The following is a 27,018-nucleotide window of genomic DNA, read 5'->3' as shown; positions in this document are numbered from 1 at the left end:
CTTGCAGAAAATCACATTGCAGTGAGGACGATGTACAACATCAGACAGTTAATGAGCATAAGACAGTTTGCAGCTATTCTTCACATTCCTAAGTATGGTTCATAGCAAATTCACTTGGCCATATATTATAAATAAGAATGATGCTTTACGTAGAAATTGCAACTTTTGTCAAATTTTGCAATATTTTTTAATAATCTTTTATTGAGACAGCAAATAGAGTATAGATACAACTGCATCAGGTTAAATGCAACACTCCAATCATAATCTGGAATTATACAGAAGGAACATCATTGTAAGCAGGTACATCTTATCACATAGTACAGAGTTCAACAGCAGAAGGAAGGTTGGCATGTTTGGGGAAGCGTCAAAGTCGTATCATCCTAATGCGAAGAAAATGAGTCCTCATTCTCTAGCATCCTCTGTTGTTTCTTCCACTGTACTACTACTTCAGATCAGCATCAATGGGACGTGTTACTGCTTGGGTTACTCTAACAATTGGTTAGATTAACAAGGGGGGGGGGGTAGGTGTGTTCATATTAATAGCGACAGGTATTAATGGGTCATGTCTCCCCATGGCACGGTAGAGGCCTCTTGTTGTTTTAACTAAATAAATAATATAATATTGTCCAGTTGGGTGTTTCCCCACGAATCTTGAGGGGGCGGATAGGGAAGAGGGAGCCAGAGTCACCAGAAAGATTAGGACTATTTTGTTTCATCCATTTCTCATAATGTTTTTATAAATCTCTTTATCTGTAAAGTCATACCATAGCGCCCAGGTTCTAGTGAATTTGTCCGATTTTTCCTGCTTTAAAGAGATTAATTCTTCTATGTTTACTATGCTTTGGACCCTTTCTAGCCACATCTTTACTGAAGGGGGGTTAGTTGATCTCCACAAGACTGGTATGCAGGCTTTTGCTGCGTTAAGAAGGTGGCAGGGCAGGGATCCTTTGTATCCTTTGCCTGTACCAGGCATAAGGTGAAAAAGAAAGGCTTCCGGGCCCAAGGTATGTCAAATTCTGCAATGGTTTTGATCCACTTTTGTATAGATTTCCAATAGGTGGTTATAAGAGGGCAGGACCACCATATATGGAGAATGTCTCCAGGATGAGTGGTGCATCTCCAGCATAATGCTGATTGAGAGTTGTAGATTTTGTTGAGGAGAACCGGAGTGCGGTACCAACAAGCTAAAAGTTTAAAGTTGCATTCTTGCATTGTGACATTCATAGAGCTTTTATGGACTAGGTTGCATACTTTCGTCCAGTCCTCTCCATCAATCGTTCTACTTAGAATGGTTTCCCATTTCTCTAAGAAGAGAAAAGGGGGTGAAGCCTTCCCTAATATTAAATCTAGGTATAGTTTAGACAGTAAGTGTCTCTGAGGATTAGCTTGCCTGCACATGAGTTCTAAGGGTGTAAGGGCTCTTATGTACGTGTCCTTTGAGGTGAGAGAGGTTATGTAGCTGCGAATTTGCAGGAAGGCCCAAAAGGGAATTGGCTGATCGAAGTCAGCATTGAGAGCAGCAAGAGGTTTCATTGATGGGGGAGATGTCTCTGTTAGTAGGTCCTTTACCAGCAAATCTGGGAATGGGGAGCAGTTTTTTAAGAATTTCGGTTGTTCACCTGGGGGGAATGTTCTATTCATTCTGATCGAAGATAATGGGCTTGGGATGGAGGAAAGATTTGAAGTGGAGAATATTGAGTGACATTTTTGGAAAATTGGAGCTAGTAAGGGGTGGTCAATTAAATGTGATAGTAACGGTTTGGATATGTCAGAAGTTTTAGTCCAAGGAAGCCATTTGAGAGGGATCTCAAAGCTTTTGTTCTCCAAAGTAACCCAGTCTTTTGAATCAGTGTTGCAGTGCCAATCTACTACTCTAGAGAGGAGAGAGGCGTGGTAGTAGCATGTCAAATCTGGAAGGCCTAGTCCGCCTTTGGGTTTGGGGTATGTGAGTTTGTGATGGTGTATTCTGGGGGGTTTACCCGCCCAGACAAATTTCACTAGTGATTTCTGCATATCTTTAAGCCATGTCCTAGGCAGAGAGATAGGGACTGTCTGGAAGATATAAAGTATGCGTGGCAAAGCTGTCATCTTTAAACTGGCTATACGGCCGAACCACGATAGTGGTCTCTCTCCCCACTCATCCACACACGAATGAAGTTGTGTTGCTAAGGGATGGTAATTACATTTAAAGAGGTCTTTAAGGTGTCTTGTGATCTGGATTCCCAAATATCTAAAGGATGTTGAGGTCCAAGTGAAGGGGAAACTGCTCTTGCAGATCTCTACAGTTTTCTCCTGGAGAGAGATATTCATCGCAATAGATTTTTGAAAATTAATCTTTAGGTTGGAGAGTTCTCCAAAGATTTTAAACTCCCTTAGAAGGTTGGGAATCGAGATCAGGGGTTGTGTTACATAGAAAATCATGTCATCCGCAAAGGCTGCTACTTTATATTCCTTGGTTCCAATACGTACACCATGGATATTTGGGTTCTTCCGTATGGCGTTTAAAAAGGGTTCCAAGGAAAGTATGAAGATGAGTGGGGAGAGAGGGCACCCCTGTCTCGTACCATTGTGGAGTGTAAAACGGTCAGAAAGGGTACAGTTTACTTTTACCCTAGCATTAGGATCTGAATAAAGGAGGGAGATCCACCCTTTCATACTCTGGCCCAGCCCGATAACGTCGAGAAGGGCCACTATGTAGTCCCATGAGACCCGGTCAAAGGCCTTCTCGGCATCAGTGGAGAGGAGGAGTCCGCCCACCGAATGCCGAGAAAGCCACCATTGGATATCTAATGTCTTAATGGTGTTGTCCCTGGCTTCACGTCCAGGGACAAATCCAGTTTGGTCTTTTGTAATCAGGTGTGGGATATGTATAATAAGACGATTCGCAAGAATTTTTGCAAACAATTTCAGGTCGTTGTTTAAAAGAGAGATCGGCCTGTATCCAGAGCAGTCTTGAGGATCTTTACCCTCCTTGTGAATCACTGTTATGTGTGCTTCTAAGAGGTCTAAGGAGTGTTTGTCGTCTTTCGGGACTGAGTTAAAGGCCTTCAGGAAATAGGGGGACAGCATATCTCGGAACTTTTTATAATATTGAATGGTTAGTCCATCAGGGCCTGGACTTTTACCTGTTGCTGATTGCTTCAGCGCCAGAGTGAGTTCATCATTGCTTATGCTGCCCTCCATCTCCTCCAAGGCCTGGTCACCCAGCTTCGGGAGGGAATTGGTTTGTAAGAAAGCCTGTATGGCTTCCTTGGAGGACACCTGGAGTGTAGGGTCTGGATTGATATTATAGAGCTTGCTATAGAACTGTCTGAATCTCTCTGCGATATCTTTTATGTGTTGGGTTGTGGTGCCATCACTTTTTTTGATTGCATTTACCTGGAGAGCCATTTTTCTTTGTCTTAAGGTACGGGCCAGTAGTTTGCCTGGTTTGTTGCCCTCTTCGTAGAATAATTTTTTTCTATATAAAAAGGCCCTTTCTGCCTTGCTATTTAGAGTTACTAATAGTGTCTGTCTGGCCTGTTTTAGTTCCTCAGCCAAAGAATCCACTGGGGATTTTTTGTGTTGGAGTTCTAGGGTCCGTATTCTCTGGATTTGTAGATCTAGCATGGCTTCCAGCTCTCTCTTCTTTTGGGCCCCCAACTGGACAAACAGTCCTCTAATAACCGGCTTGTGGGCCTCCCAGAGTGTCATAGGTTTAATGTCATCGGTATCATTTAGATGAAAGTATTCTCTCAATGTCCGCTCCACTTTATCTTTGTTTCCCTCGTATGTCAACAAAGATGGGTTTGGCCTCCAGATCCATTGTTTATGTGTAGGTTGTGGATCAAGAAGAGCAATAGTAACTGGTGCATGATCAGATATCGAGAGAATACCCACATCCGCTGAGATTAATCGATGTAAATCTCTCTGCATCAGGAAAATAGTGTCTATTCGTGAGTACTTCTTATGTAGTGGGGAAAAATAGGTATAGTCCCTTCCTGAAGGATTTGCTAAACGCCAGGCATCTAGTAGTTGGAGGGAGATGAGGGACTTTTTTATTTGAGCTATGGAGTGGTATGGTACGGATGATTTCCCGTTAGAGGTGTCCACAGCCGGTTCGAGAGGGACATTTATGTCACTTCCAATAAGCAATGTGCCTTCACAAAATCCTCTTAACTTGTAAATGATAGAACTCCAGAAGCGTGTCTGTTTGGTATTAGGTGAGTATACTGACGCTATTGTATATATTTCTTGATCAATTTTACCCTTAATAAAAAGAAATCTTCCATTTTCGTCTTTAAGCTGGTCCATTAAGCTGAAGTTCAGTTTTTTATGCAGGACGATTGACACCCCCTTGGTCTTGCCAGTTAGTGCCGTTGCATGGAAGACCTGCGTGTAATATTTATCTCTTAAGGGCGGTACTTGGCCTAAATTTTGCAATATTGTGCAAAAATGCCATCTTGAAGAAGCAGACCGTTTGCGTTGAGCCTTTTCATCCATGCACTTATTTGGCCACTGCAGATGTACCGAAGCCCCAGAGCATCATAAATCACAACAAATCTCACCCTTCAAAATGCTAAAATTGTGTGAGTTCCATCAAACGCCAGGTAAGGACAGCGTGGCTGCAGTCCACACTGAAAAATGGCTGCCGTCCAGATTGCACATATGTTGTAAAAGCACAACTGCATGCAAATTCATCCAGATGAATAATGATTGTTTGCCCGTTGACAAAAGCAATGATAATTATTCAATGCATGCAAGTTCAAAGCTGCTAAATGCACCCATAGGACTAATCCCAATCACAAACAAGTCCCAGTTGAAAGTGAAACAGATCCTGCGATGCATTTGACAAGTAAATCCAGCATAAGTACAGAAGGTTACTGAGAATATAGTGAGATTGCAGTCGCAGACTCCCACCAACACACAGCCAGACTGAGTAGATCCGTAAAAAGGGGGTGAACTCCCCACTGAGGTAGCAAATAACAAAGGCAGCTAACAAGAGTTGTACGATGTCACAGTTCATAGATGATATCAAAGGACTCACTACTGTAACCAAGCAGACGGTTGAAATGCAAATGCACATCCAAACGGCTGTAGTGGTATAGGCAAAAGACATAACGGAGGTTGAGCAGAAATATCACTCCATATGCATGTACTGTGTCAGCAATCCAGAAAGCCCAGCGTGGGTACTGTGCAAACAGTTTATATGCAAGAGGGCAACAAGTCAATTGTAGCAACAGAAGGTAGAAAGCAATGCAGGATAGTGAGCATAGTTACCACTCCATGTGCAAGTAATATAGGCAGTCCAGAAAGTGTTGCAGTTCCAGCGGCAGCACAAGGTATAAATCCTCTGGTGATGTGGGCTCACAGTAAGGTAGCCCTATTTAACGTGTTTCACCGTTACTAACGGCCTCATCAGTGATCAGCACCCCAAAAAAGCAGTCTGTCACAACACACTACACAATACCGCATCATATAATAACAAACAAGCCAAATCATCTGATCGTTGGGATATTTTGAAAAAATGTTCTAGACCCGAGGCCTTGGACAGCCCGGCGGAAACACGTCTTATTACTCGTTATTCATCTAGATGAATTTGCATGCAGTTGTGCTTTTTCAAAATATGTGCAATCTGGGTGGCAGCCATTTTTCAGTGTGGACTGCAGCCACACTGTCTGTACCTGGTGTTTAATGGGACTCACACAATTTTAGCATTTTGAAGGGTGAGATTTGTTGTGATCTATGTTGATTTGATAATTAATAGACATTTTTAATGTTTCAATAAAATTAATGTTTATACCGACATGCACGCAAGAGCCAATTCTTTCTACATGGTTTTTACATTGGTATCAAAGATGTCTTGCAGCACTTTCCCAGAATGCACTTCTTCATGGGTGTGTCAAACTGGATACTCAGAATTACAAAGGCATCCCACAATGCCACAATATGATTATATAGGACAGTGTTAACACAGACAAACTCCACGCCCAACTTCTGTTATAGTTTTTTATATATATATATATTTAATATAGCATAATTTTATATGAATTTTGCATAAAAATATTCTTCAGAAAACACCATAGTTTCTGCAAAATAAAATAGAAAAATACCTACGTTGTAATGGATTGCATTATCCTAACACATTTTATATAGTGTGTTTCTGAATAACAAGTGTGCAAACAAACTGCTGCTGGAATACATTACAGCTGGTTTGGTGGGGCTGTGTGAGTGGCACTGTTTGCCAGGTCCCAGACTCACTCAGCCCCCATACACCAGGCCCCCTGTGATGGTGGGCCTGCATACATGCAATAAGACAAATGTGCTTTAAATTATTCTCTATATCCCTTTTTCTGAATCTTAGACAATATTGAGCCCCTTAAGATGTACACAGTCAGACTTTATCCTATTTATGAGAATGACGTTGGAATTCCAATAGAGACTGAGGCCTATTCCAAAGAAGCAGGTAATATAAATGTTATTTTTTTCTTGCTTTTCAGCATTGGTCAGCAACCCTTTTTGCTAAGGATAGATAATTATGTGGATGGTATTCAATGTTGAAAGAGCAATTTTGTTGTATTTTTGTGTGCTTTATTATTGTTACCATAGTAATATGGTACCACTAATACAACTACCATAGTAATATGTTCATTAGTGTCTAGGGCCCATGTAGGGGAAGCCAGTTAACTTATATGTACATTTTTGGGGTGTGGGAGGAAACTAGAGTGACCGGAGGAAACCCAAGCAGACACTAGGACAGGCATGGGCAAACTTTGCCCTCCAGCTGTTAAGGAACTACAAGTCCCACAATGCATTTTAGGAGTCTGACAGTCACAGTCATGACTCATAAAGGAAAATGCATTGTGGTTCCGTAACAGCTGGAGGGCCGAGTTTGCCCATGCCTGCACTAGGACAACATACAAACTCTGTGCAGATAGTGCCCTGGCTGGGATTCGAGCTGGGGACCCAGCACTGCAAGGCGAGGGTGCTATCCACATGCCACAGTGCTGCTTTAGTTAGTAATCAACAGAGTACTAGATAGGAATGGTAGCATTTTTTGCAGCCTGAGGATGCTGCTGCCCCCCCTCATAGGTAGTATAATTGCCCCCCAGTATAGGTAGCCTAGAGGGGGTAGCTGCCAGGAATGGAGTGCAGCGGGCACAGCAGCGGGAAGGGGCGAAGTACAGTGGACGGCATTGCAGGAAGTGACACGAGCGGTGGAACGCAGCGGTGGATCCAGGAAGTAGAGGAGTCTGCTCTCCCTGCTGTCTGGATAATGTTAATTACTGAGCAAATAGCTGGAGGGGGAGCACAGACAGGGGAGCCCCAGGTGAGCGAGGGAGGATGACTCCCCTCTCCCCACTGCTGTGCCCGCTGCTCCCCCTTCCTGGCTCCTACCTCCTTTAACTTGGCCCCCCCCCCCCCCACACTTCCGCCGCCTAAGGATCCTGCCTCACCCCGCCCCATGGGCGGCCCGGGGCTGGGAAGTAATCATTTTTCTTGTGTTCATACACAAGATAACAATGGCCTCAATTCACTAAGCTTTATCAAACGTTTGATAATTTACCTCATGGGTAAAATCCAATTTTGAATTCACTAAGGTGTTATATATTTATTGAATGTTTTATTGATAAAGCATTCAATACATCTATAACACCTTAGTGCATTCAAAATTATATTTTACCCATGAGGTAAATTATCAAACGTTTGATAAAGTGTTTGATAAAGCTTAGTGAATTGAGGCCATTAATGTGTGGGATGGCGGGTGGTGCTCCAGGCCTAGTTAATTTGGGCGCAGAGTTTCGTTTTACCAGTAGTCTTGTTCAATGACTGTCCAGTTATACACAATTAATTTGTATAATTTTAACTTGTCTTGTAATATATGTTCTCTCTATAGCTCCTGACTTCTCACCAAACCTCATAATATCCCATGTTAGCAAGTCACGGGCTGAATTGCACTGGAAGCCAATTCCTTTGGATAGACGCAATGGGTTCATCAATAATTATACCATATTCTGGATAGACACACATGGCAAAGAACATTGTAAGCATTTGTGTCATAATCATTGTCTTTTCAAAACAACCGACTTGTCAAAAACACACCTTTGCAGATAAGCCTCTAACCACATTAGATTTGTTAAACTTTTATTGATATTACTGTTACTGTTGTATTACTATCTAAATTGGTTAATCCATTGAAATGGGGGGAAAATGTACCAGAAATGAACATACAGGGAGTGCAGAATTATTAGGCAAGTTGTATTTTGAGGAATAATTTTATTATTGAACAACCATGTTCTCAATGAACCCAAAAAACTCATTAATATCAAAGCTGAATATTTTTGAAAGTAGTTTTTAGTTTTAGCTATTTTAGGGGGATATCTGTGTGTGCAGGTGACTATTACTGTGCATAATTATTAGGCAACTTAACAAAAAACAAATATATACCCATTTCAATTATTTATTTTTACCAGTGAAACCAATATAACATCTCAACATTCACAAATATACATTTCTGACATTCAAAAACAAAACAAAAACAAATCACTGACCAATATAGCCACCTTTCTTTGCAAGGACACTCAAAAGCCTGCCATCCATGGATTCTGTCAGTGTTTTGATCTGTTCACTATCAACATTGCGTGCAGCAGCAACCACAGCCTCCCAGACACTGTTCAGAGAGGTGTACTGTTTTCCCTCCTTGTAAATCATGATGGACCACAAGTTCTCAATGGGGTTCAGATCAGGTGAACAAGGAGGCCATGTCATTAGTTTTTCTTCCTTTATACCCCTTTTTATACCCTTTCTTGCCAGCCACGCTGTGGAGTACTTGGACGCGTGTGATGGAGCATTATCCTGCATGAAAATCATGTTTTACTTGAAGGATGCAGACTTCTTCCTGTACCACTGCTTGAAGAAGGTGTCTTCCAGAAACTGGCAGTAGGACTGGGAGTTGAGCTTGACTCCATCCTCAACCCGAAAAGGCCCCACAAGCTCATCCTTGATGATACCAGCCCAAACTAGTACTCCACCTCCACCTTGCTAGCGTCTGAGTCGGACTGGAGTTCTCTGCCCTTTACCAATCCAGCCACGGGCCCATCCATCTGGCCCATCAAGATTTACTCTCATTTCATCAGCCCATAAAACCTTAGAAAAATCAGTCTTGAGATATTTCTTGGCCCAGTCTTGACGTTTCAGGTGTGTGTCTTGTTCAATGGTGGTCGTCTTTCAGTCTTTCTTACCTTGGCCATGTCTCTGAGTATTGCACACCTTGTGCTTTTGGGCACTCCAGTGATGTTGCAGCTCTGAAATATGGCCAAACTGGTGGCAAGTGGCATCTTGGCAGCTGCACGCTTGACTTTTCTCAGTTCATGGGCAGTTATTTTGCACCTTGGCTTTTCAACACGCTTCTTGCGACCCTGTTGACTATTTTGAATGAAACGCTTGATTGTTCGATGATCACGCTTCAGAAGCTTTGCAATTTTAAGAGTGCTGAATCCCTCTGCAAGATATCTCACTATTTTTGACTTTTCTGAGCCTGTCAAATCCTTCTTTTGACCCATTTTGCCAAAGGAAAGGAAGTTGCCTAATAATTATGCACACCTGATATAGGGTGTTGATGTCATTAGACCACACCCCTTCTCATTACAGATATGCACATCACCTAATATGCTTAATTGGTAGTAGGCTTTCGAGCCTATACAGCTTGGAGTAAGACAACATGCATAAAGAGGATGATGTGGTCAAAATACTCATTTACCTAATAATTCTGCACTCCCTGTACAGTATGTGAATGGTATTTACTTCCGGCAGCCGAAAGTCTAGCATAGACTTGTCCACACATACACAATCTATAATATTTCTCCAATACAATTTGTATTTATGTAGCTCCAGTAGAGTCCTGGTTATACGGAAGTCAATTAAACAGCAGTCTTAACCAACTGGCACAAATCAACAGCAGTACACATAGTGAAGGCAAACTTCTTAGGCTGTGTTGTGTTTAAAGACTGGGTTCCATGACTCCCCCAAGGTTAATATCATTTCAATGACTGTATGTTAACCTTTAATACAGAGTTCATGGTATGTATATAGAGTGGGGTATAGTACTGTATTAGCTTAGGTGTATTTTTAACATTGAGTCTCAATCAATCAGAAAACACACTAATCCGGCATCAGCCGATCTCCGTCAGAGCTGGATAACCCTGGCTGGCTGTACTTGGTTAGTAGTGATTTGGTCAACATTTTCAAAAACATAGAAAGAAAACATCCAGTTGAAACCAACTTATTTTCATTCATATATGTTGTACCGTGATCTGGCTACATGAGAACATGAAGGAACTAACTTACAAGGTATACCTGGAGATCTCTAAGCATCTCCCATGGGGATATCATAAGTGATCCAGCAATTCTGTACTGGATACATGAAAAATGATATGCCATTAAATTACCACGCTTACTTGGATCATATCAATTCATAGTCAGGGCTAATGAGAGATTTGTGTATTAGTGATGGTGTGATTGCAGTTACATGTTTAAAGAGAACAAATGCTGCATGAGGCAGCAATAACAACTGCTAATTTACTAACTATTCAGCATCCTCCAGTGTGTTCCATCATGTCCAGTGAAAGTCCTCCAAGTCTAAGCACATAGTTTTTAAAACATCCAGACAAGCTTACGACTGAAACTTTGATGGATCACTTATGACATCCCCAGAAGGTGGTGTCAAGAGATTCTTGCCTTCTTACTACTGCCTGCCAAGAATCAGCTTTTACTGTGATGCCTGGATTTTGAATAAAAATATCTAGTGATTTTACCCGGTCTGGTCCGAGCATTCCATTTACTGCATCCCCACCTGTGGTGCTTGGAGATCTTTGGAGATTCTTTAAACAGGGTTCCCCACTTAGGAGGATCACATGCGATTAGATATTTAATGTGATTTTTGAATGTGGGGAAAAAAACTTACAGCAGTGCTGCATTTTCCCACACACCGTCCGAGTTAACTCCATTAAGGCAGGATTCACACTTTGGAAGATTGCATATGGTGTACCAATGCCGGATAATGACATGCAAATATTCATTAGATCTGACAGGCCAATGTAAGTCAATTATTATTATTATTTAGTATTTATATAGTGCCGACATCTTCCGCAGCGCTGTACAGAGTATATATAGTCCTGTCACTAACTGTCCCTCAGAGGAGCTCACAATCTAGTCCCTACCATAGTCATATGTCCTATGTGTATGTATCATAGACTAGGCCAATTTAGGGGTAAGCCAATTAACATATCTGTATGTTTTTGGATGTGGGAGGAACCGGAGTGCCCAGAGGAAAGTCACGCACACACGGGGAGAACATACAAACTCTTTGCAGATGTTGACCTGGCTGGGATTCGAACTGGGGACCCAGTGCTGCAAGGCGAAAGCGCTAACCACTACGCCACCGTGCTGCCTTGGGCTCAGTCCCATTTAATGGTATTTCCACATGCAGGAAAAAAGTTACGGAAGTGTTGCTTTTTCCCACATACTGTACATATCATCTACTTTAAAATCATTCGCTATTTCATCTAACCGTAGGCATTGTAGTGGAGAAGTAACACATGTGGTGTGAGGGGTAATGACGTATGCATTGCCTGCGTGCGAACCCTCCCTCAGTAAATTAGGCCCTCTATCTATGTTGTCCATAGCAGCAAATCAGTTTTTTCTAACAGTTCAGTTCTTCTATCAGACACCGTCTTATGTTCAGTGATAACTGTATGAATTTCTCATTTCTAGTTACTGCAGTGGACAGCTCAGTGACAAAGTTTGAGATGAAAAATCTACTCCCTTTCACCACATATCAAGTGTTTCTCAGAAGCTCCACAGCTGGCGGCAGTGTGAATGGGACCGTCATAATGCTTTACACCACAATTCTAGGTGAGCACTGCATTATAATCGGATGACGAGCTTACAACTGAAACTTATATACTGTACCTAACATGCCCCGCCCTCAAATACTACATACTACCCTGACAGGGCTGATCTATGCTCTAAATGTAAGAGGGATATTTGGACTTTTTTCATATGATATCTGGGGATATTCTGTCCTCCGGACACATTGAGGCTCCCTATGCCAGATAATGACAGAGGTTATGAGTATTTTTGGTTCAAGCATAGAAGTCTCACCCTTGGTTTGTACACGGACTCCACCCTTACTTCACACCAAATAACTCTGGTTAAAATTATGGCAAAAAAGAGGTGTTCCATAAATGGTTTGTTGAAAGTCCTCCCTTCAATATTCTCATGGTCAAAAAGGATGATTAAAGCCATGCTGTAGTATAAGCTTACATACTTTGACCATAACTGTCCTTGTAAACTCGACAAAATATGGTACCTATTGAGTGAATACTCATGATCTTCTAGCTCATGCTTCTTCTTAAAGCTGTATTGCATATAATATGTAGAGGGAATAGCCTGGGCTGGATTTACCGTAAGGCACTGTAGGCACTTGCCTACAGACACCTGACGGAAAGGCGGCTCACTCTCCTCCTTGATGAGTGTAAATAAGAGGTTACTCACTCTGCCCTCATCATTCCACTAATAGGATCTCTCTTCAGTCAGAGGCACCTCTAGCTACTTAATATTAATACTTCTGGCTACCCAATACTAAGGGGCACCTGTGGCTACCTATTATGGGTAAGGGAGAAGTGACAGCTGGGCCAGCCAGAAAACCTTCAAAACAGTTTGGCGGGTTTTGTAGGTTCATGGAGGGGGAAAGTCTAGAGTGCCAGGACATCTGTGCCTATAGGCTCCTGTGAGGTAAATCCAAGCCTGGGAATAGCATGTTTAGATGTTATACAAAGTCATCTGGATGGTCTGTTTGGAAGGCGTGGTATGTTAATAGGGTGAGAGTGTTCTGGGGTTTTGTGTAATATTGTTTGATTATTGATATGTAAAACATTCATGCAGTTTTTAAAAAACAATGGCGAGCTGGTGTGATGACCAGGAAAATAAAATAAGACAGGAAAACTGTAGAAAGAGCAAAGATACTTTGATGGGGACTGAAATGAACCAATATTCACTTTAAATATCCAATTGAAAACAGGAATTTTCAAAAGGGAAGGATTCCTGTACACAACTACAGATTAAGGGAAAGGAGTTGCTTAGTGAAGGGTCAGGCTTTACCTTACATAGACTACTCTATATTTAATCTACATTTAATTAGTGACAAGGGGGTGTATTCACTAAACAATTTTACAATGTACATGTGCAAATAGTGCACAAATTTACGTAATGCATGTTACACAGTTTGCATAACTTTTCTTATACACACAACGTGTGCATTGCTTGTAGGAGGTCTAGTACGCAATTTGCATAACCCATGTTGCTCAAGTAGCTAAATTGCATTACATAATGTGTGTAACATCTGGTAAAACTGCATGCTCTGTCTGTGCATGTTAAATTTGATGTGGTTTAGTGAATACAGCCCAAGGTTGTCAAAATCTACTGGAGTAAGATATAGCAGAGCATCTGACAATTATTGTGTATGACCTCATAAGACTTTGGGAGACAGGAATACCTCTGACTGGTGTTCTTACTAGTTATAGTGAAATGAAGATAAGACGTTAATTTCAGGGTCAAAGCATACCCCTTCTTCAGTATGTATTTTGCACTGAGGAAGGTGTATGCTTTGACCCCGATATGATTGTCTGTAGTACAGATTTACTCCTGCTTGAAGTAACGATGCATAGTTGAAGTATTGGAGTGTGTGGACTTATCTTCATTTCACTGTTAGGAGGGGCACATGCCAATGTCCTAGGCCTTTCGCTACCCCACTCCTGCATTGTAAGCTTCCCAGTGTGGCTGTGCTATCTGTTCACCTACAATTTCAGACTTACTTACTATACACTGATCAGTTAGAAACATTAAAGCAGCCCCCTAATATTGCGTAATTCTGCTAGTAACCACCAAGCCAGCTCAGACCTGTTGTGATATGGACTCCACAACATCTCTAAGGTGTCCTGTGCTATCTAGCTAGCAGCAGATCCTTTAAAAACTTCTAGTTGTGAAGTGAGGCCTCTATGGATTGAACTGTTTTTTCCCCAGCATATCCTATAGCTGCTATCCTACTAATATTATAAATGGGATGTTTGTATGCGTGGATGTTTGTATGTTTGAATGTTTGTTACATAACCAAAAAGTGGGTGGAGACAAATACAAATTTGACTGGTAAAATGTAAACTGCAGCCATTCTTACACTGTTAATGGTAGGGTTCTCAAACTTTGCACAGTTGGTCGCTGGGTGACTAAGAATAATATTCAGAAAAGTGGGTGGAGCCTATAAAAGCCAATCAAAATCCACCTATTGATTTTAAAGGGGAATTTTTACATTGCTGCCATTCTTGCACTGTTAATGGCACAAACCTCAAACCTGGTACAGTTGATCATTGGGTGACTAGGGTTCAAATTGAGAAAGGGTGTGGAGCCACAAACAGCCAATCAGATTTGTTTTATTCCAATGCAAATTATTGATGCCAAACACTGCACAGCTCACAAACTTGGTAATTGAGTAATTGATTAATTGTGTGTTAGGGTTAGGAAAAGTGGGCGCAGCCAACACCAGCCAGATGCATAACCAGGCAACAACCGTCTCATCAGTGGGCGGAGACAAAATACAAATTTCACTGGGAAAATGTAAACTGCAGCCATTCTTACACTGATAATGGTAGGTTTCTCAAACTTTGCACAGTTGGTTACTGGATGACTGGGATTAATATTCAGAAAAGTGGGTGGAGCCTACAAAAGCAAATCAAAATTCACCTATTGATTTTTAAGGTAAAAAATTTCATTGCTGCCATTCTTGCACTGTTAATGGCGCAAGACTCAGACCTGGTATAGTTGCTCATTGGGTGACTGGGGTTTACACTGATAAAAGGGGGTGGAGCCACAAACAGCCAATCTGATTTGTTTCATTTTAATGTAAGTTATTATTGCCAAAGACTGCAAAGCTCACACACTTGGTCATTGAGTTATTGAGTAATTGTGTGTTAGGGTTAGGAAAAGTGGGCACAGCCAACACCAGCCAAATACATAAGCGGGCAATGATGGGTCATCAGTGGGCGGAGACAAATACAAATTGCACTGATAAACTGTAAACTGCAGCCAGTCTTACACTGTTAATGGTAGGACTCTCAAACTTTGCATAATTGGTCACTGGGTGACTGGGATTAATATTCATAAAAGTGGGTGGAGCCTACAAAAGCCAATCAAAATTCACCAATTGATTTTCAGGGAGAATATGTAATTGCTGCCATTCTTGCACTGTTAATGGCACAAGCCTTAAACCTGGTACAGTTGGTCATTGGGTGACTCGGGTTCAAATTCAGAAAAAGGGGTGGAGCCACAAACAGCCAATCAGATTTGTTTCATTTCAATGTAATTTATTGATGCCAAAAACCGCAAAGCTCACAAACTTGGTCATTGAGTAATTGTGTGTTAGGGTTAGAAAAAGTGGGCGGAGCCAACACCAGCCTAATACATACCCGAGCAATGTCGGGACATCAATGGGCAGAGAAAAATACAAATTTAATTGGGAAAATGTAAACTGCAGCCATTCTTACACTGTTAATGGTAGGGTTCTCAAACTTCGCACAGTTGGTGACTGGGTGACTGGGATTAATATTCAATAAAATGAGTGGAGCCTACAAAAGCCAATCAAAATCCACCTATTGATTTTCAAGGGGAATATTTAATTGCTGCCATTCTTGCACTGTTAATGGCACAAGCCTCTTGCACTATTAATCACCTGTACCTGGTACAGTTGGCCATTGGATGATTGGGGTTCAAATTCAGAAAAGGGGTGGAGCCACAGCCAATCAGATTTAATTTATTTCAATGCAAATTATTGATGCCAAAGACCGCAAAGCTCACACACTTGGTCATTAAGTAATTGATGAATTGTGTGTTAGGGTTAGGAAAAGTGGGAGGAGACAACACTGGCCAAATACATACCTGGGCAACGCTGGGCCACCAGCTAGTATCCTATATATCCTATATTTGAAATGCATGTTTGGATAATTTGGAGGTCAAGCAAAACATGATTTTTCAGATCAGGCCACCTTCTTTCATTCAGGGGCGCAGCAATAGGGGTTGCAGAGGTTGCGACCGCATCGGGGCCCTTGGGCCAGAGGGGCCCTGAAGGGGCCCTCCCTCAACTACAGTATTACCTCTCTATTGGTCCTGTGCTCATAATAATCACTTCTATAGATACTTTGAATAGTAGTAATCATTAACAAGCTGTTCCCCATCCCCTTCTTGCACCTCTGACACTGTAGTTGCCATTGGCAGGGACTGCTATGTATAGAGTGCTTGGGGGTAATCAGTAACAAGCTGTTCCCCATCCCCTTCTTGTACCTCTGACACTGTAGTTGCCATTGGCAGGGACTGCTATGTATAGAGGGCTTGGGGGTAATCAGTAACAAGCTGCTCCCCATCCCCTTCTTGCACCTCTGACACTGTAGTTGCCATTGGCAGGGATTGCTATGTATAGAGTGCTTGGGGGTAATCAGTAACAAGCTGCTCCCCATCCCCTTCTTGCACCTCTGACACTGTAGTTGCCATTGGCAGGGATTGCTATGTATAGAGTGCTTGGGGGTAATCAGTAACAAGCTGCTCCCCATCCCCTTCTTGCACCTCTGACACTGTAGTTGCCATTGGCAGGGATTGCTATGTATAGAGTGCTTGGGGGTAATCAGTAACAAGCTGTTCCCTATCCCCTTCTTGCACCTCTGACACTGTAGTTGCCAATGGCAGGGATTGCTATGTATAGAGTGCTTGGGGGTAATCAGTAACAAGCTATTCCCCATCTCCTTCTTGCATCTCTGACACTGTAGTTGCCATTGGCAGGTTTTGGTGCGCCGTATCAATTGTTATGTATAGAGTGCTTGGGGGGCCCCAATGTAAAACTTGCATCGGGGCCCACAGCTCCTTAGCTACGCCACTGCTTTCATTGCTTCTCAGTCCAATCCTAATGCTCATGTGCCCACCGTAAGCACATTTGGTGGTGGACAGGGATCAGCATGGGAACGTTAACTGGTCTATACCTACTGTATATGACCCTGTTTGCAGAATACAGAGATGCACTGTGTCTTGACATCTTTCTCTCACGGTGAACATTGCGTTTTTAAGCAGTTAGTGCTACAGTAGCTCAGAATATCAGAAATCTGGAAAGCCAATGGTTAATGTGCGAGAAACATTACATTACTAAAGAGAACCTGTACTGAGTAAAAATATTTAAAATAAACACATGAGGTAACTTCAAATGAACATTACATAGTTACCTTGCCATCAGTTCCTCTCAGAAGCTCACCATTTTCTTCTGACAATGATCCCTTCCAGTTCTGACAACATTTTGTCAGAACTGAAATATATCAGTTGCTGTCAATAAAATACCAGTTGCTGTCAGTTAAAGCTGAGAGGAAAACTGATGTACCAGGTAATGTCCATGTTTCCCTATGGCTCAAGTGGGCGATGTTACAGTTTAACTGTGTGCTGACCAGAAAGCTGTTATGGGGTAATGGCCATTTTCAAAATGGAGGACGGAAAATTCCCTTGATCACAGTGAACAATATTCCTGCGGGACAGGAGAAAGACACTGTGGAGTAGACTGCATGGAAGGTAAGTATGACTTGTGTATGCTTATTTTGACTTTTAATTTTCAGTTCAGGTTTTCTTTAAACACGTCCAGGAATGGGGCTGTCCTGATCTGTTGAGGTAAGGAGTTCCAAAACGTAGGGGCAGCATGACAGAAGGCTCTGGGACCAAAAGTTTCCAAGTGGACTCTGGGTATGACTAGATTATTAGAACCTGTGGATCTGAGAATGCGGAGATTGCTACGCAGCTGTAACATATCTTTCATGTATCCAGGGCCTAGATTATTCAGGGATTTAAATGTCAGTAGGCCGATCTTGAATAGGACCCTCCATTCTATAGGTAGCCAGTGAAGGGAATGCAGGACTGGCGTTATGTGGCAGTGACGGTTGATGACAGTTTCCTCTCACTTCAACTTAAAGGGATACTGTAGGGGGGTCGGGGGAAAATGAGCTGAACTTACCCGGGGCTTCTAATGGTCCCCCGCAGACATCCTGTGTTGGCGCAGCCACTCATCGATGCTCCGGCCCCGCCTCCGGTTCACTTCTGGAATTTCTGACTTTAAAGTCAGAAAACCACTGCTCCTGCACACCCGTGTCCTCGCTCCCGCTGATGTCACCAGGAGTGTACTGCGCAGACACAGACCATACTGGGCCTGCGCTGTGCGCTCTTGATGACATCAGTGGGATCGAGGACACGGCAACGCAGGCGCACTGGTTTTCAGACTTTAAAGTCTGAAATTCCAGAAGTGAACTGGAGGCGGGGCCGGAGCATTGGGGAGTGGCTGCGCGGGCACAGGATGTCTGCGGGGGACCATTAGAAGCCCCGGGTAAGTTCAGCTCATTTTCCCCCGACCCCACCTACAGTATCCCTTTAATAATAAGTCTTGCTCTTACAATTTAACAGAATTTTTAACAACATTTTTTTTTATTAATTTCCAGATACTGCAGATATCACATTGATATTCCTGATTTTCTCATTATTTTGCTTTGTGGTGACAATCTATGTATTCATTGTCTGTGTAAAGAAGAATGAAAGGTAAGCCTATATTGTCATTAAGCAGAGCACATAATTTCCTGTTAAAGTGAAACTCTAGTGCTGTTGTGAAATATGCAACTCCTTCAGCTCAGTTCAACCTCCCTACATCACATTTCTGCACTCTCCATCTCATATTATCAGTCCTTAAAAATACTCTGGATAGCAACACTACAGCCTATTAACCTGACACACTATACACTGTATATAACCTGTATATAAATAGGCGGGTATTGAGTCCAATTCCTCACATGAGGTGGATTCTAGTCTTCACTGGGTCTTCTTTTCCTTCTACTAAGAAGGTGATTATGTCACTTAATTCCCATACTCTAAATTAATGTACTGCTTATTCACAAAGGTTAATATGAAGGAAATATAGTGATGACTGAAACAACCACTGAATTTATTTTGAAAATATGTATTTTGCTCATAAATTGTTCATGTCATGCCAGGGGAATGGTGGTAAGTGTGATCAGGGGCAGGGCCGGTTCTAGACTTTTTGCTGCCTGAGGCAAACTTGTGAGGATGCACCCCCCTCCTTCCCCTCAATTTGGAATGATCGCACAGCACCCCACAATTTACTCTGCTTCATTTGATGTTCTCACATGACATGCTGCAGCTCAACAAATAGCACACTGGCTGGCTGTGAGTCTGTGACAAACAAACTGCTCACCCTCAGCCACTCCATTCCTCCTTAGTCAGGACAGCAGTGCCACCTCCTCCTTTCTCCGGTGCATGTCAAATGAAACACTGCTCTTCTGCTTCCCCCCTCCTCACTCACTGTCAGACTCCTCACACAGCATTACAAGCTGCTTTTCCCCAATGTTGACCTCGTCAACTTGCTCTCCTCTTACTTCTCCTCCTACTGTAAGCACAGTACAAAAATGCTGCCCCTGTAATCTCTGCACTTGATGCTAATTGTTCACCTTGCTTCATGAGAGAACCAGCCCTGATCAGGGGTAATGTGGGAGATGTGACCAAGGATGTGGTTGGAGGTGTGACCAGGAGTGTGGAGGCAGACTGGACCGGGGGTGTGGTGGGAAGTGTGACTAGGGGTGTGGTGGGAGGTGTGATCAGGAGTGTGAAGGCAGGTGTGACCAGGAATGTGGAGGGAGGTGTGACAAGGGGTGTGGTAGGAGGTGTGACTGAGGGTGTGATTGGTGGTTTGACTAGAAGTTTGGAGGGAGGTGTGACCAGAGGGTAGTGGAAGGTGTGACCAGGGGTGTGGCAAGGGTATAACCAGCAGTGTGGCTGAGGCACAACCAGAGAATTTGCTATGTGTTTTCCATGGAGCTGCCATCTTGCTTTTCCAAACAGCTAGTAGTTACCTGTCCTGCACAGCTCCTTTGACAGCAATCTCTTCCTTTCTGTAAAGTTTAAAGCTTATCTTTGCCAATAATAGCATTTTGAATTTACGCATTTCACTTAGCTTATCCCATGACCTCCTACTTGCTTTGACAGAATGAAGAATCGTCTATGGCCTGTAATCCCAGATCCAGCAAAAAGCCTAATGGGAAAATGGAACGCTTTCTTGGAAGAGGTAATGAATGTATGGGTAGACTAACATACCACAGCTTACCAAATGTAGGATGGCGGCCGCTGAGTGACTCTCTTGTTCCTCGATCATGCACCAGCGCGTGTTCTCGTGATGCACATGCTTTGACGGAGCTTGCACTCACTCTAGCGCAAGCTTCCGTAAATAAACACAGCGGAGCTCCGTGATCAGCCTGCCAGACGCAATCGCAAGCATTTGTACAGCAGTGCGATCTAGCGCAGCGCTGTACGGGGGACAGCTCTGTCACTTAGCTGTCCCCAGGAGAGGCTCACAATCATATCCCTCTCATAGGATGATGCCTATGAGAGGCGTTTCTATTGGTGGATCTCGGGGGTAAGGAGGGGAAAAAATAGACATTTTTATTTAAAATTAAATAACAAATAAATTGATAAAACATTTGCAGCACCAATCAGATCCCGCCAACAGAAAGCTCTGTTGGTGGGAAGAAAAAGAGCTAAAATTAAAGCGGAATATAACCCTGCATTTCAACTTTGCTCTAAAACATTATTTACAGCGTATTATATGCAACCAGCATTTTTTTTTTACTAGACCAGCATTGGAAGGGTTACACAGGGCTTTAAAGTTCCTGGAGATTTCTGCAGACGCATCCGAAGCTGACATAGATACATTTTGTTTACATAAATGTATCTATGTGTTGAATGTGACTGTCTCTGACTGAGAAGGAGCTGGAGGACAGCCAAAGAGTGTAACATTTCTCAATAGATACATTTAACTAAATAGAATGTAACAATCTGAACTTCTGCATATCTCTCCTCGGAACTTTAAACCTCTGTGTTTAACCCTTCCAATGCTGGTCTAGTAAAAAAAAAATGCTTTTTGCATATAATATGCTGTAAATAATGTTTTAGTGCAAAGTTGAAATGCAGGGTTATATTCCGCTTTAATTTGGCTGCTAAGTTGAATAGCCACACAATAAACTTTTAAAGCTGCAGAGAGCTGATTTGTTAAAAATCACCTGGTCACTATTGGGGGGTGTAAGCCTGTGGTCCTCAAGTGGTTGATACTTATTAACCACTTGCCGACCGCCCACTGCACAGAGGCGGCCGGCAAGTGGATCCCGCAAGGACCGCCGCATGCACAGAGGCGGCGGTCCTTGTACGGGCATGGGCGGAGCGATCGCGTCATTCGTGACGCGATCCTCCGCCGGTGACTGGCTCTGCCCCCCTCGCGCTGTAACCCACCGGCCATTCGGAAGCGCCGGATCGCCGCATACAAAGTGTATAATACAATTTGTAATGTATACAAAGTGTATTATACAGGCTGCCTCCTGCCCTGGTAGTCCCAGTGTCCGAGGGACCACCAGGGCAGGCTGCAGCCACCTTAGTCTGCACCCAAGCACACTGATTTCCCCCCCTGCCCCCTGATCGCCCACAGCACCCCTCAGACCCCCCCCCTGCCCACCCCCCAGACCACTGTTTGCACCCAATCACCCCCCTAATCACCCATCAATCACTCCCTGTCACTATCTGTAAACGCTATTTTTTTTATGCCCTAAACTGCCCCCTGCTCCCTCCTGATCACCCTCCCACCCCTCAGATTCTCCCCAGACCCCCCCCAGACCTCCCCCCCTGTGTACTGTATGCATCTATCCCCCTGATCACCTGTCAATCGCCTGTCAATCACCTGTCAATCACCCATCAATCACCCCCTGTCACTGCCACCCATCAATCGTCCCCTAACCTGCCCCTTGCGGGAAATTTGATCACCCACCCACACCAATAGATCGCCCGCAGATCGGACGTCAGATCACCTCCCAAGTGCAGAGTTTACATCTGTTCTCTACCCTAAACACCCACTAATTACCCATCAATCACCCATCAATCACCCCCTATCACCACCTGTCACTGTTACCCATCAGATCAGACCCTAATCTGCCCCTTGCGGGCACCCAATCACCCGCCTACACACTCAGATTGCCCTCAGACCCCCCCTTATCAATTCACCAGTACATTATTTACATCTGTTCTTCCCTGTAATAACCCACTGATCACCTGTCAATCACCCATCAATCACCCCCTGTCACTGCCACCCATCAATCACCCCCTGTCACTGCCACCCATCAATTAGACCCTAACCTGCCCCTTGCGGGCAATCTGATCACCCACCCACACCAATAGATCGCCCGCAGATCCGACGTCAGATCACCTCCCAAGTGCATTGTTTACATCTGTTCTCTACCCTAAACACCCACTAATTACCCATCAATCACCCTCTGTCACTGCTACCCATCAGATTAGACCCCTATCTGCCCCTAGGGCACTCAATCACCATCCCACACTCTCAGAACGCCCTCAGACCCCAGCCCTGATCACCTCGCCAGTGCATTGCTTGCATCTATTCCCCCCTCTAATCACACCTTGAGACACCCATCAATCACCTCCTGTCACCCCCTAGCACACCTACCCATCAGATCAGGCCCTAATTTGCCCCGTGTGGGCTCCTGATCACTCGGCCAAACCCTCAGATCCCCCTCAGACCCACTTCCGATCACCTCCCCAGTGCATTGATTGCATCTATTTTCCCCTCTAACCACCCCCTGAGACACCCATCAATCACCTCCTGTCACCCCCCTAGCACTCCTATCCATCAGATCAGGCCCAATACAACCTGTCATCTAAAAGGCCACCCTGCTTATGATCGGTTCCACAAAATTTGCCCCCTCATAGACCACCTGTCATCAAAATTTGCAGATGCTTATACCCCTGAACAGTCATTTTGAGACATTTGGTTTCCAGACTACTCACGGTTTTGGGCCCGTAAAATGCTAGGGCGGTATAGGAACCCCACAAGTGACCCCATTTTAGAAAAAAGACACCCCAAAGTATTCTGTTAGGTGTATGACGAGTTCATAGAAGATTTTATTTTTTGTCAAAAGTTAGCGGAAATTGATTTTTAATGTTTTTTTTTCACAAAGTGTCATTTTTCACTAACTTGTGACAAAAAATAAAATCTTCTATGAACTCGCCATACACCTAACGGAATACATTGGGGTGTCTTATTTCTAAAATTGGGTAACTTGTGGGGTTCCTATACTGCCCTGGCATTTTAGGGGCCCTAAACCGTGAGGAGTAGTCTAGAAAACAAATGCCTCAAAATGACCTGTGAATAGGACGTTGGGCCCCTTAGCGCAGTTAGGGTGTAAAAAAGTGTCACACATGTGGTATCGCCGTACTCAGGAGAAGTAGTATAATGTGTTTTGGGGTGTATTTTTCCACATACCCATGCTGAGTGGGAGAAATATCTCTGTAAATGGACAACTGTGTGTAAAAAAATCAAACAATTGTCATTTACAGAGATATTTCTCCCACCCAGCATGGGTATGTGTAAAAATACACCCCAAAACACATTATACTACTTCTCCTGAGTACGGCGGTACCACATGTGTGGCACTTTTTTACACCCTAAGTGCGCTAAGGGGCCCAAAGTCCAATGAGTACCTTTAGGATTTCACAGGTCATTTTGCGACATTTTGTTTCAAGACTACTCCTCACGGTTTAGGGCCCCTAAAATGCCAGGGCAGTATAGGAACCCCACAAATGACCCCATTCTAGAACGAAGACACCCAAAGGTATTCCGTTAGGAGTATGGTGAGTTCATAGATTTTATTTGTTGTCACAAATTAGCGGAAAACAATTGTCATTTACAGAGATATTTCTCCCACCCAGCATAAGTATGTGTAAAAATACACCCCAAAACACATTATACTACTTCTCCTGAGTACGGCAATACCACATGTGTGGCACTTTTTTGCAGCTTAACTGCGCTAAGGGGCCCAAAGTCGAATGAGCACCTTTAGGCTTTACAGGGGTGCTTACAAATTAGCACCCCCCAAAATGCCAGGACAGTAAACACACCCCACAAATGACCCCATTTTGGAAAGTAGACACTTCAAGGTATTCAGAGAGGGGCATGGTGAGTCCGTGGCAGATTTCATTTTTTTTTTTGTCACAAGTTAGCAGAAATGGAAACTTTTTTTTTTTTCTTGTCACAAACTGTAATTTTCCGCTAACTTGTGACAAAAAAATAATATATTCTATGAACTCACTATGCCTCTCAGTGCATACTTTGGGATGTCTTCTTTCCAAAATGGGGTCATTTGGGGGGTATTTATACTATCCTGGAATTCTAACCCCTCATGAAACATGACAGGTGGTCAAAAAAGTCATAGATGCTACAAAATGGGAAAATTCACTTTTTGCATCATAGTTTGTAAAACGCTATAACTTTTACCCAAACCAATAAATATAGGCTTAATGGGTTTTTTTTTATCAAAAACATGTTTGTCCACATTTTTCGTGCTGCATGTATACAGAAATTTTACTTTATTTGAAAAATGTCAGCACAGAAAGTTAAAAAAATAATTTTTTTGACAAAACTCATGTCTTTTTTGATGAATATAATAAAAAGTAAAAATCGCAGCAGCAATCAAATAGCACCAAAAGAAAGCTTTATTAGTGACAAGAAAAGAAGCCAAAATTCATTTAGGTGGTAGGTTGTATGAGCGAGCTATAAAACGTGAAAGCTGCAGTGGTCTGAATGGAAAAAAAGGGTCTGGTCCTTAAGGGGGGGTAAAGCCCACGGTCCTCAAGTGGTTAAAATTACTTACTTTTTTTTTTGCTAAGGCAAGAGATCCTTATTTGTTTTTCTTGTCCTAGACACCTAGGATGGTTATGAATCCCCATAACGTTGCTCAGATCCTAACAAGTGAGATAACGATTGTAGAGGAATGGCAAGGAAAGAAAACCACTGAAAGCAATACTAAAGATACTACAGTTTCCTCTTATATTCTTGCATCCAATCAACAAGCACCATCAAGCACAGACACCGGAAAGAAGTGGAAGCCCTATGTCAATGCTGACACTGTTCAGTATGCTCAGGTGATTGTCGGAGGCTACCGTGAACAAAGCCCTCAAAAATCATTGTATGTGAGGTCTGATTCCACACAACCTCTCTTAGGTGATTTGTCACCCAGTCCCCAAAACTATGAGAACATGTGGTTTCACTGCGGCCCTCAGGAAGGAAATGTATTCTTGGAGGAGCAGGAAAGCTTGACTGACTTTCCTCTTCTCCACGCTCTCCAGATGCACGAAAATGGAGAAAGCTTTCATGTGTATGACTAACTTTCTAAATATGTTGTGCAAATTGCCTGCATAGTCATTATTTAAAGTGGACCTGAACTCTTGCACAGGACAGAAGGAAAACATAGAGAAATGCACCTTGTATGTATTTAGTGAGTTTAGCCTGTCTAATTCCCCCTCTTCAGTGACTAACCACAACTGTAATTTGATCTTTCAACTGTGACAGCTGGCTGTCTCGGCAGAGCAGCAAAGTTCTAAACACAGGATATTAACCCTATATCTTCTTACATGAAAGCAAGAAGTAGACACTCTGCATCGTTATTGCAGGATTTGTATCAGCTGTAACAAATAAATGTTTTTCTTTAAAGGAGTATTGTAAGGGTATATAAAAAAATGAGTTTAACTTACCTGGGGCTTCTAAAGGCAGACGTCCTGTGCCCACGCCGGGACGAAACGATCCTCAGAGAGGAAGTTCTGAGTTCAGGTCCACTTTAGCATCATATACAGTATAGTGTCATATATATTATGCTTATTACCAATGGCACATATCATTACAACAAATCTTAGTACATGCAGGGCCGGCGCTACCATTAAGGCAAAGGAGGCAGCTGCCCCAGGGCCCCAGAGCTTGTAGGGGCCCCCAGTAGCTACAAGAGGAAAAAAAAAAATTTCAAATCGGCCTTATAGTTTTTGAGAAAATCGATTTTAAAGTTTCAAAGGAAAAAAAATACACATTTAAAAACCAGCCGACTTTAATGGTTAATAGCAAATCCACCTTAAATGCTAGAAACCCTAAATTTGCAGGATATGTTAAGGAGATCATTGGGAATAAGAGGAAAAAACAATTTTTCAAAAAGACCTTATAGTTTTTGAGAAAATCGATTTTAAAGTTTCAAAGGAAAAAAGTATAGTTTTAAATGCGGTAAAATGTCACTTTTAGTAGCAAACCTAACAGTAGTGTAATTTTACATGCATCAAACGAAAGCGCAATAAACTTCCTGAAGGGGTTTCCAGGGGGTCCATACGCGGCCGCAACGCTTTGGCCAGGGATCGCTATACAGCCGCAATATGGCTGTATGAAGATCCCTGGCATTTTTTCCTATTTTCCCCAAAACATTTTTATGTTTAGAGTGTGTGAATTTTTTAAAAAAAAATTATGTGGGGCCCCCCCTCCTGAAACTTTTTAACCCCTTGTCCCCCATGCAGGCTGGGATAGCCAGAATGTGGAGCTCCGACCGATTGGGGCTTCACACCCTGACTATACCAGCTGCAAAAAAGGTCCCCTAATGCCGATTTTTGTTCCAGGGAATATGTTGGGGAGGCCCCCCAGGTTTATTTTGCCCTGGGGCCCCATTGTTGCTTAAACCGGCCCTGAGTACATGTCCCAGTTAAACATAATGGGGCTGATTTGTAAAAATAAGTCAAACTTAGAAAAAGTGAAGGGGGCGGAATCAATCAAAGTCCTTGTTTTTCTTTCTCATGAAAAGCTTTAATGATTGCTCTCATAAACTTCTACATTTTTGCTTCACTTTTATTGACTATATTTTGATACCCACCATGCCTACTTTAAAAGAGTTAGAATATCAGTGGAGTATTGTTACAAATATTCTACTAACAGGCAGCTTTGCATCTGTATTTTCATTTTTTTTTCAGTCCCCACCATCCCTAAACAATGCCCTTCTCCTTCCCAATGTCTAATCAAAATCTACTCCATAATATAAACCC

General features: G+C 42.8%; 1 protein-coding gene across 1 annotated transcript in view; it reads left to right on the top strand.

The window, feature by feature from the left end:
• Positions 1–25,945, top strand: part of CSF3R (colony stimulating factor 3 receptor) — a 60,116-nt gene extending 34,171 nt beyond the window's left edge. The window contains exons 11-16 of the mRNA XM_068269060.1: positions 6,344–6,445; positions 7,877–8,023; positions 11,752–11,892; positions 18,546–18,642; positions 20,101–20,179; positions 24,871–25,945. Coding sequence (XP_068125161.1) covers positions 6,344–6,445; positions 7,877–8,023; positions 11,752–11,892; positions 18,546–18,642; positions 20,101–20,179; positions 24,871–25,335 — 1,031 coding nt within the window. The 3' untranslated portion in view covers positions 25,336–25,945. The remainder of the gene's footprint in view (positions 1–6,343; positions 6,446–7,876; positions 8,024–11,751; positions 11,893–18,545; positions 18,643–20,100; positions 20,180–24,870) is intronic.
• The last annotated feature ends 1,073 nt before the right edge of the window (positions 25,946–27,018 follow it).

This window comes from Hyperolius riggenbachi, chromosome 2 (genome assembly GCF_040937935.1).
Source record: "Hyperolius riggenbachi isolate aHypRig1 chromosome 2, aHypRig1.pri, whole genome shotgun sequence".
In the NCBI taxonomy this organism is placed as follows: domain Eukaryota; kingdom Metazoa; phylum Chordata; class Amphibia; order Anura; family Hyperoliidae; genus Hyperolius; species Hyperolius riggenbachi.
The sequence above is the reverse complement of the archived record's forward strand: the minus strand, read 5'-3'. Positions and strand labels throughout refer to the sequence as shown.